The sequence below is a fragment of the Hipposideros armiger genome, unplaced genomic scaffold (assembly GCF_001890085.2).
Source record: "Hipposideros armiger isolate ML-2016 unplaced genomic scaffold, ASM189008v1 scaffold_258, whole genome shotgun sequence".
Classification (NCBI taxonomy): Eukaryota; Metazoa; Chordata; class Mammalia; order Chiroptera; family Hipposideridae; genus Hipposideros; species Hipposideros armiger.
In genome coordinates this window covers 2,290,490-2,302,022 of record NW_017731608.1, presented here as the reverse complement: position 1 = coordinate 2,302,022, position 11,533 = coordinate 2,290,490, and the positions used below count along the sequence as shown (strand labels likewise).

Here is an 11,533-nt window from a genome sequence, read left to right as displayed (position 1 = left end):
AAAACGACAGCAACTTGTCTGTTCCCCTTTCCCCAATTCCCCAGCACTGTTCCCATCCCCCCAATTCCCCAATAAAAATCTTTAAAAAAAAAAAAATTCTCTAGATAGTCACTGAATGGGTGGGAGATTAAATGTCCTAAAATAGAGCTCATAACTCTAGAGACTTACTTAATTTGAGAAAAGGACACTTCATTGTTCTTTGCATCTTTCCTGTTTTAAAAGAAAAAATAAAACATTAGACCAAAACGGTTGTGTGCTTTGTCTGTTTCGTGTATCTCAAAATGCCTTTTCCCTGGACATTACCTCATATACAACACTAAGTCCTGCTGACTGATACTGAGCTTAAGGGTCTAAGTAAGCAGAAAATGCTGATTATAAATCGGTGAAGTTACTCTCTTTTGTACCCTCTAAAAGTATGTAAGAATCTTACTCAAGCAGCTTTTAGGAATTTCTTTGGGTAAATATACATTAGCAGCATTACCTTACTGTAAAGTGACACTCATTATTTAATACTCTGCTTTTGAGAAAGGCTTTCTAATAAGTTAATGGGATAAATGAGAAGGTATACCATATTTCCCCATGTATAAGATGCACCCTCTTTCGAACAATTGGGGGTCTAAAAACTGGGTGTGTCTTATACAGTGGTTGTATGAGCACAAAAACAAGTGCGAAAAAAGCGGGCAATGCAAGTAAAAAAAATCTACAACCACTGTATAAGATGCACCCAGTTTTTAGACCCCTAATTTTTTCAAAAAAGGGTGCACCTTATACAGGGGAAATACGGTATCTGGCATAGCCATGTAGGGGGGCATCTGGTGCTCCCCTGCATTGTTGGCTAAACCTCATAATGGTGTTTAAAAAGAACTTTCTGGAAGGCAATTTGGCCTAAGTTTCAAAATGGAAAGCGTGCCTACCCACTGACCCAGTGACTGACCAGCTTGGAGCTTAACCTAAGGAATTAATCATGAATGTGCCCAAAGATTTAGGCACACGGATAAGTAACTGTGGCAAAGGAAGAAAAAAAAAAAAGGAAATTGTTAAATAATATCCATACAGTTGAATACTCTGTAGCCACTTAAAATGAAAATGAAATGAAGCTGTCCATGTGTCTTAAGTGAATAAAGCAGGCTAGAAAATAATATGTATAATATGATTCCACTTGTGTGTGCCTGTGGGTAAGTATTTGTGTGTGAGTTTTGTAATCACACCAATGTTAAAGGTGGTTTCATGTGGGTGCTACAGTTATGGATTAACTATTTTCTTTGCTCTTCTTTTCTGGTTTGTTGTTGGTGGTTTTTTTGGTTTTGGTTTTGTTTTGCCATAGCATGTATTACTTTTAACAAGAAACAATAAAGCTGTTTTTGACCCCTGCGTTGCAAAAACAAAAATCAGAAACTGATTCAAACAGCTGGGACCCAGGCACTTCCTGTCAGCTCCACAGGGCAAGGTGGCAACAGAAGAACCAACCACGCATAACCGCATTAGAAAGAAACAGCAAACGAATCCCAGGCGAGACACAGGCTTCACACATTATACAGTCAGGCAAGAAAGAGGGCACCAGTGAAGAGCAAAGGCCAGGTTCAAGTTCATTCCCACACTTTTCTAAGCGGGGTTCACGAGGCCTGCCTCACAGAGCCCCACGAGTGAGAGAATTCACAGAAAGCAGGAATCCAGGCACACAGTAAGCGCTCAAAACAGAGCTGCTATTTTTACCATTTAACTACCTCGAATGGTGGTTGTACAGATGAAATGATCATAGCATATGAGGCACAAGGCACTGTGGGAAACGCTTTATGTAATGCTCTTCAGTGTTATGACTTAGGCACTGTTACTATCCCCATATCACAGATGAGGACACCAGTGAGGCTCAGCTCCCTCACGGCTAGTCAGAGACAGAGCAAGTGTTTAAACTTAGCTAACACTCAACCAAAATCGCTTAACACCAAGAAACCGATTTGTGAACAAGAATGCAACATTTGCAAGTAGCATCCTACAAGGCAGTGCGTCCCCATGACCTGATGTCAGGGCTGGGATTTGCTCTAAAACCCTCCAGCTCAGGGGCTGAGATGAAATAAGACTGGCCAGAGCGTCAAGACTGTGGATGGCGGGGACCTGAGGCTCATTACACTCTTCCTCCCAGTTGTGTAAGTGTCTGAAATTTTCCATAATAAAAAGGTTCCTTTGAAAAGCAGGGTATGATTATTAATATAAACAATAGTCACCTTTTCTTTCTCCAGAAGATGAAGCCTCCAACAGCCACAATAACCATGGCACCAAAGATACACCCAAAAACTGCTCCACAGATGACACCTGGGAAAAATCCAAATGGGAGGCACCTGAAGAGGTATGTTCACCAACAACCGGAAGAGCCCTCGAACCAGAGAGAGCGATGGGTGTGTCTCACGTGCAGACACACACACACACACACACACACACACACACACACACACACTCACTCACACACACACACACACACACACACACACTCACTCACTCACACACTCACTCACACACACACTCACTCACACGCGGAGTTAAACACCTTTGGACCTAAAACCAGTCTAGGCGTTTGGCAGTCAGGTGACTTGTCCCCAGTCCACCACTAACTAGAGGTCCTCAGAAAGTAACTGCTCCTCTCCAGCTCTCAGTTTCCCCAACTGCAAATTTAGGGAACCACGTTCTACCTGCTTCCTGCTACCTCTGACCTTTTGGGACCAACACTGACATATGAGCAGAAGTACCCACAGCACCATGCTCAGGTGACATACGTAAAACCCATCTGTTTATTGGGGAAGGGTGCGGGGACTCCCCAAACTTCGCTTCTGGGACAGGCGTTCTTTCCTGCAGCCGACAATCAACTAGTGTGACAACCAGACAAACTGACAAGCCAGGTGGTCCATGTGTCTCTGGCCTGAAGGTAGGGGACGTGCCCGCCTTGAGTCCCTGAAGCTCCTAGATCACTCCGCTCTGTGTGATCAAGGCCAGCAGTGCTGACCAGGAGTCTGAGATGAGAAGGTCATACCTGCCTCTAAGCCACAGTGCAACCCTGGGCAAGTCGCTGGCCCTCTGTGGGCCTTAGCAGCCTCGTTTCTAAAAGTTGAACAAGACGATTTCTGTGGCTCCCTTCGAGGCTTCTGTGCATTAAAAGTCACACTGTGTGTCTGGCACGTGGGCATACAAACGACTACACTGAGAAAAGAGCACTAACTGGTGGGCAGGCTGAAGTATAACTTCAGAGAAGGGAGAGTGTGGGGATGAGCTGGGCCTTCAGGGCCAAGTGACATCTCAACTTCTGGAAGGAGACACCAGGCGCTCCAAGCCTCCTGGAGCCCAACGAGGCATGAGGCAGGCATGCAGACACCCCGCCTTCGGTTGGCACTGGCAGCAAAAACCCAGACTTGCTAACAGCACTACTGGTCTTCTACCTGGATCCTGGGGCAAGGAAACGGCCTCCGAATAGCGACTGAAGGACACATAGCTGCCGGCCTCATCTATGAGTCCGTCCTTCTTAGGGTTAAAGGTGATATTGGTGAAGCCAGCCACACAAGCCCTGTGGGACGACAAGAGGACAAGAGGAAAGAGAGGCATCTGAAACGTGTCCAACACCCAGGCACGGAAAGCTTTGCACTCAGGAGGCTCAGCCCCCAAGGACAAGAACCAGGAGACGTTACCGATAGCGCCCCAGGGGTTCCAGCTTCCCGTTGTAATAGCTGTGCGTGACCGACTCATTCCCAACATCAATCTCATATTTTAAGACTTCAGACAAGTCCTGAGAATGTCTCTTTTCTTCTGTTGTTATGAGGTATGTCACATAAGTATCCGAAGCCCTTTTTTTGAAATCTTCATACGTATATTTCAAATCATCTGTGGACGCGTGAAGAGCTAAGGAAGGCACAAAGAAGAGAAATCATAAGGAAAGGGACTGCAAACAGATGTAAGTCTCCCACACCCACGTGGACACTGGGTGACAGTGATGATGGCTGCCTTCTCTCAAGGATGCTCTCTGCGGAGGCTTTACGTGTATCAAGTTCTAAGTGCTTTGTTTACATGAACTCATTTAATCCCCACGATAATCTCATCACATAGGTTTATTATCCCCATTTTACAGGTGGAAAAATGAAGGCACAGAAAGTAAAAGGACCCAAGACCTCACTGCCTACATGGTAGAGATGTATTTCTAACCCCAACGATCTGACTCGAGCGTGTGGTCTCATCCACCACAAGCTGGTACTGGTCAGTTGGGTCACTATGTAACATTGCCTCCCTCATTCCGCACAGGTCCAAGCGCGGAATTTGCCAAAAATCTTCACAGCAAAATAGCTAGCTAGGTGCTTGAAACAGACCCAAAATGAAAGACAGAAAGCGGGGGTGGGGGGGGGGAGAGAGGAAGAGAGGGAAAGAGAGAGGGAGAGAGGGAGAGAGGGAGAGAGGCAGAGATTGCAACATCGCTTTTTGAAATTTAGCCACAGGTTTATGACAGCAGCCAATTCCTTGTCTTCCATGGTCATCACCACCCCTGACAGTGTGTTTAAGCTCCACCTTCTTCCAAGAGATGAAGACAACATCACAGGCTGAGAGATTGAGAAGGAGCCACACTGCATTAGTCACATTTAAACAAACAAAAAAAATCACCAAAAATAACAAAACATGGCATTTTTCAACCCAGGCCTTGTGCAAAGCACCCACAGGCAGCTAGCAGAGACCCCTCCATCATTTTCTTCTTACTTCCAAAGAATGTCCTGGAACCCTGTAAGGAAAAGCAGGCTTTCATCCACCTCCTCTCTCAGCTATGAGGATGCTCTTTGCAAGTTCCCACGACAAATGCAAATCGTTTGCTGTTTTCTTTCAAGAGAAAGTCAGCCTTTGACTATGTGTACGTGCCTTTGTGTGTGTGACAGAGAGAGAGAGAAAGTTGGTTAAGATACATGCTGCCAGTTCAAAGACCCTGTGTTGTAAAATAGACGAAAAACCTAGATCAAATACCAGCAAGTTAGGGTCCAAGGGCCAAATCCCGCCAACCATTCATTTGGGTAAATAATGTTTTATTGGTACAGCCACACTCATTTATGTATCTTCTATGACTGCTTTCACACTACAATGGCAGAGTTCAACAGTTGCAACAGAGATTGTAAGGCCTGCAAAGCTTAACATATTTGCTGTCTGGCTCCTTACAGAAAGCTGGTCAGTCCCTGACATGAAATCATCAGGCAAATGGCTTACCCCCTCCCATCCCCATTTGACTGCCAAACATAGGCTACAGTGTAAAAACAGTTTGTATCTATAAGAAACAGTTTGTTTCTGTGCCTCAATGGGTACAGAAATGGCACCCCGTCACTGCATCACTCACTGGCTATTTGACCCATAATGACCCCCCTCACCTTTCCCAGTGGTGAGAATGAGAGCGTAGGCTTTGATGGGTCCGTGGCTGGCTTCAAACCCACTGAACTTGACCTTTACCGAATTGTGACTGACAGCTGTAATATTAGGAGATTCATCTGGAGAAGGGGGTTCTGAAACAGAACAAAACAAAACACATGATCATCTGACATCTAAAACCAAAGAAGGGACAAAACGACTAAGTAGAGAATTGGCTGCAGAGCCCTCCTCCAGTTCTGCCCTTGTTCTGGAAGCTGTGTGCTGGGCTCCTGCAAAGCAAATCCACAAGCAAGGGGCAGGGAAAGGAACTGGTGGGGAGCCCGCCTCACTCACGGTGACCCCTGCAGTGGGTGCAGCCACATCCCTGGGGCAGCCTCCAGCACGCAGCCCTGTTGGTGGAAGATAACCTGCCTTTTCTATCTCCCCCGACCCCTCCAGGCCCAGAGGGGCCAGGTTGCTTATCCTGAGAACTGAGAGGCTGTGTGGGGGGAACGCTAAAGTGGGGACTTGGGAGCTGTATGCAGACATCTGCCCACTGCATGGACTTAGCACCAGGACGGTTGGCTGAGAACGTGATGACCAAATACCCAGAGGGAAGCAAAGATGACTGATATGGAGAGAATGAGCTTTCTCTGAGACTTGGCCACATCCCTGCTCTACGTCCTCACGCCAAAGTCCTCATTTTGCTGGGGTTGGTTTAAAACGCCAGCTAGAGAAACCCGACCGACCGTCTTCCAGACACGAGAAAAGCCCACACAGGAACGTCCCATGGCTGACCTTCATAACGATACGCCTCACCTTCCTGAGGTAAGCTGGTGAAGCCCCTCCCTGAATTAACACAAAAGGATGAAAACTCTGAATCGAAGAAGAGCCCTCTCCACACACACTCTCTACGTAAACTTGCCTCCCAGATACAGTTTGACAGCTTTCATCATTATGTTCCAGATTCAGGGAGACTAAGGAAGCTGAACTCAAACCACGTGCAATTCTCCAGACTTGCCCTGCCCAATATGGCGGCTACTCGCTTCACGTCGCCACTGAGCACTTGAAACGTGACTAGTCCAAACTCAGGTGTAGTCAAAGCCTTAGTGCAAAAAAAGTGTAAAATATCTCATTAACACTTTACACAGATTACATGTTGAAACCATAACCCATTTAATATACTGAGTTAAAGAAAATGTGATCAAAATTCATTCCAGGTGTTCCTTTTCAGATTTTAATATGGCTCCTAGAAAAATTTTAATTATACAGGAGGCTTACTTTATTTTCTGTTGAACAGCACAGGTCTACACTGCACTTCAGCAATCTCTCAAGCAACTGACAGCAGTGGCCAGTTGGAGGCAGGGTCCCCATGTCTAATTGTCAACTGTCTCAACAGAGACTTCCTAACAAGGCTCCCACGTTTCCCAGCAGTGATATGCCTTTCAGCCTGCCAGCATCCCACCCAAGGCTGTCGGCTGGCACGCTAGCTCACCCGCCTCCAAACCTGGAAACCCTCTTGCTCTCACTGCTTATCTCAATCCTATGCTGCAGGGGCCCTATCTGCCAGGCACACCATAGCATCCCTTACCCAGACACACAGTAAGCACCAACAAATGTTGGCTAAAAGGCTATCATTCCAACTCTCCCAAATTTACTATCCTGCCAACACTTCCTACCTCTCTCAGAGAAAATGCAGGCTCCACTTTCATGTTAAATGAAAACCATGTTAAATTTGTACATAACAATTCAACTGAGGAAAGGGAGCTACAGGTCAAAACGTGAGAGAATCACTGGACTAAACAACAGTGGTCATTCTTCAACCATCCCACACATTGTTCAGCTTCAGGAATAACTAACTCTGACAAGCTCCTACTCTGCCTTGAACACTGCTCAGCACTGGAGATATCAAACCAGACATGCTTTCTGGTTCTCAGTAGCTTATACCCACTTAAGATATGATATCATAAAACAGAAAACTACAAAAAAACTACCCATACGATTCATGGTTTCTACAATGCTATGCTGCGGAAACCCAAAGGAGGGTGGCCCATCGTCCTGTCCAGTTGTGTACTACACAACTCCAAGGAGCCCCATGCACACCAGAGTCCATATGAATGAATGGTGTCTCCTGGAATAGCGCAGTGCACAACCTGAGCAGCCATACGTGGCAGATCTTAAGTGATATTCCACACAAATTACCTCGTCTAATCTGTATAACAGTGTTGGAAGGTAGGTACTATTTCCCCTTTTCACAACTAAGGAAAACAAGGCTCAGAGGGGTTAAGTAGTTTTTCTGAGATCACACCGCTGGTAAAAGGCAGACTTTAGAATCAAACCTAAGTCTGCCTTTATAAGTCTGAGGCTCTGTCCACAGAGCCCCTTAACCACTTTCCAAGTGTCCCTGAAGAGGCCATTTTTTTTTTTTATATTACAACCACTAATTCTTTAGAAATTGTCTGGAAACACTCAGATACCCTAAAAAAAACATATCCAGGAGTCTAAAAGCACAAGGCAAAACCAACTCAGCCAGGTTGATCTCTAAGACATAACTTTGGCAAAGACATGGGGAGCAAAAGACCAATATCAGTGAACCAAATATAAGAAGCAACTTTTCCAAGAACAACAACAACCACAAAAGACAGATGGGCACAGGCAGATTAATTAGGCAGATCCCCTGTACAGTGAGTGATCCCGTTTTCCAAAACAGCTGGGAAGTTTGTTAATATGGATTCTAAGGAAATCTGAATCTTGACTGAATATCTGATAATAGGGAATAAAGTACTGTTAAATTTGTAAGGGTGATGGTAACAGTAACATAGTCCTGTTTGAAAGGAAGGAAAAAGGAATCACTATCTTGGAGCAATACACACTGAAATATTTACAAACAAAATTCTACAATGATCAGGGCTGGCTGAAAAGTAATCCAATAAGGGAGGAGGGATTTGAAATGAAACATGATTGGTCAAATGCTGACAGATGTTCAACCGGGTGATGATGGCTACATAGGCTTCTTTATACCTTCCTCTACTTTTTTGTATATTTGAATATTTTTACAAAAATGCTTTTTTTAATGTAGTAAAGGAACTCACTACTTAGAAAATGTAGCAATTAATTATTCTGTAAAGCAAAGGAAACTTTTGGGATGTAAAAAATGAGCCCCTCTCACTCTGCTTTTCTAGACCAGATTTCTATAGAATTGGATTAATAGTCCATGCCAACAAAAACAAATATTGTAGCAGAAATTGAAAAAAACAAAAACAAAAACATAACAGATTTCTAGGCCACACTTGCAGACCCGCTGGGTTGGCCTTTCCAGGGGTAACCACAATGCCACCAGGCCACCCTGCTGCCACAGAGCCCACCTGTGATGCCTGTGAGACAGGTATTTTGAGCGGGAAGAGCCATCTTGTTACAGGACAAGGCAGTGATATTGATGTCATACGAGGTAGAAAAATTCAAATATGTGACGTTCGTCCTGTACTCAGTGCCGTTCTCCAAGGAGCAGCCCTCCAGCCGTGTCGTATTTTTCCAGTCTCCTCTGCTGATCTCCAGCTGAAAGCCTGTGTTGGTACCGGAAGGGCAGGCCCACTTGAGAACCAAGATTGGCTGTTTGGGGACCACTTCACAGTGGAAAGAAGCCACTGGGGAAGGATCTGCAAAGCAAGCACAGCACAGCATGAGATTCTAGGGCTTTTGCCTTTGAAAACACTAAAACTTGGGGAGCAGTAGAAGCCTGGCCCATCCATGATGAGGCGACAGGCAGGTGGCAGAGGCTGACCTTGAATCAGGCATTACTAAACTACGTGACCCTGGGTCAGTCACCCAACTGCTCTGAGCCTCCGCTGCAGGACTGTTTGAGGATGACACACTGGCTGTCAGTCACCAAACTAGAAGAGAACAGGGTTCCATGAGAGGTAGCTACATCCTAACAGTATGGTGATAGAAACTTCTTTACCCGTGTCCTCTCATTTTGGGGATTACCATCCCCTTTTGCTGATTAATCAACCGAGGCTTGGGGAGGTTAAGTAATTGGCATAAGATGATATGGCTGGTAAGTCGGGCAGCCAAAACTGGATTCCAGGTTTCCTAAATCCAACTCCAGGGCATTTTCTATACACACAACATGCTGCATAATCAGTGGTCAGTGGCATCAGTGCCTTCACCTTTAAATGAAGTGTTATTTGTTTCTACCTATCTGAAAGCCAACAGAGATTTCTTGAGAGCCAACATCAAACTGATATAGATGGAAAAGTCTGTATTAATACACTGCACTGCGGGAGAATATCAGCATTACTTTAATGTTGCAGCGTTTCAAAGCAGAAACAGCTCTAACAAGTCACTCAGTGAAACTCCCCTATTCTCCACCTGAGGCCTGGAAAGGTACCCTCCACAATGCATACCGAGTCCCACAGCTCCTGTTCCCTCCACCCTGAGTCATCAATGCTCATGTGTACTTTTCTCCTGCTTTGGGCTGCAGTAATTATAGCTAAGAGAAGTGTCAGCAATGGAAGCTACCAAATTCCAAAGATCAGAGTCTGGACTAGGTGGGATGGAGCATGAGTTAGCAGAGGTGACCCAAAGTTGCAGGGGATGCTTTAGCTGCTCCATGTGAGAGGTCAGAGGTCATCGAGGTTCCAGATCCTGCACTACCAAGGAGGCTGATCCAAGGAGACCACCCCCTTCCAAATCAGCCTGAACACACTTGGATGCCTTGGTCTCAGGACGGGAAGGTGTGGGTGCAAAGAGGGTGGAGAATAAGGTAATACATAAGCCACAATCAGAACTGTGGGCCGAGGTCCTCATGACCTGCAGAACCGCTCAGCACGGGGCTCCCCTTCTCTTTATCACACTTTTTGCGGTGAAAGATAAGGATGAAGAAAGGTGAAAAGCCGAGCACCCATTTTAACACTACCTTTTCCATCTTCTTAGTGTAAAAGCCAAACTATAAACTACAAGTCTAGACGTCATCATCCGCGCCCCGCCATTACCCCTCGGGCCTCCCTCCTCCGCCCTCGCCCTCCTGCTCTCATGGACCCAGTCCTGCCACCCTGGCCTGCAGCTCTTCCTTCAACACAGCAGGCACACTCCAGCCTCAGGGCCTTTGCACTGGCTGCTCCTCTGCCTGAAATGCTCTACACCCTGATGTCCACATGGCTGGAGTTTTTATTTCCTTCGGATCCTTGCTCAGCAGTCCCCTTTTCACTGAGGCCTTCCCTGGGCACCCTCAATCAACATCTCATCCCCCGCTTCCTTGGTTCCCCCCCCCCTTGGCAGTAATCATCATCTAATAACTTATTTATCCTGTTTATTATATCTTCCTCACCAGAATAAAAATTCCAGGAAGGTAGGAATGTATCTGAGTCATTTAAAAGTACCTGGCATATAATAAGTGCTCAATAAATATTTTTTTGAATGAATAAATGATGAGGGCAGCAAGACAGCACTAATCAGCGAATAGGGTATCTCGGAGAGCTCAGTGTCTGCTATTACACACCACACAAAACCTGATAAACTGAAGTCTGGGGAAGACCTACCTGCAAGGTCAGCACCACACAGAAAGTAAAAGAGGTATTAGTGCTACTCACCTGTACAGAATGACTGCTGGCCAGGTGCCAGTGACCCAACTTCCCCCACGTAGGCGGAGATCTTTACTGTGTACGATGAGCCAGGGATTAATTCGGTGACTGTAGCATAGGTGACACCAATGGGTGTGACTTCTTGTTTTGCCTTGCTGGAATTTCCATCCCTCTCAATAAGAAGGCGGTAGGTGTACATGACAGAGGCTTTATCCATGTTCTCCCAAGTAAAGGTTGCCGCTGTGGTGTTAGTCTGTATTCCAATGTGGGACACATCGCTGGGCCCTTGATTAAAAACAAAACAAAACAAAAAGCATGGATTAGCTTGAATTCCAGGACTATTTTATTTACTGAATCTAAAAATAGTCTGTCTCCTTTTGGGAAAGAATGAATAAATCTAATATTGGCTGGCTCAAAACATAGAAGACTTCTCAAAAAGGCATTCAGAAAATACATTTAAAAAGACATTCAGGGCCGGACAAGTGGCGATTTGGTTAAGAACTGGTTTGGGATGCCAGAGGGCCCCGGTTCGGATCCCACATATGAGGGCCAGTGACACTGCCCTCTACAGCTAAGATGCTGAACAACAGCTCGACCTG

General features: G+C 45.6%; 1 protein-coding gene across 4 annotated transcripts in view; it reads right to left on the bottom strand.

Moving 5' to 3' along the window:
- The window catches only part of PTPRJ (protein tyrosine phosphatase receptor type J), a 181,084-nt gene that overhangs the window by 17,353 nt on the left and 152,198 nt on the right, over positions 1-11,533 (bottom strand). For all 4 annotated transcript variants that reach the window (XM_019656471.1, XM_019656470.1, XM_019656473.1 and 1 more), the window contains 7 exons: positions 10,944-11,219; positions 8,721-9,011; positions 5,379-5,510; positions 3,672-3,882; positions 3,426-3,550; positions 2,223-2,310; positions 169-210 (listed from right to left, as the gene is read on the bottom strand). In XM_019656471.1, the coding sequence (XP_019512016.1) occupies positions 169-210; positions 2,223-2,310; positions 3,426-3,550; positions 3,672-3,882; positions 5,379-5,510; positions 8,721-9,011; positions 10,944-11,219 (1,165 nt within the window). The remainder of the gene's footprint in view (positions 1-168; positions 211-2,222; positions 2,311-3,425; positions 3,551-3,671; positions 3,883-5,378; positions 5,511-8,720; positions 9,012-10,943; positions 11,220-11,533) is intronic.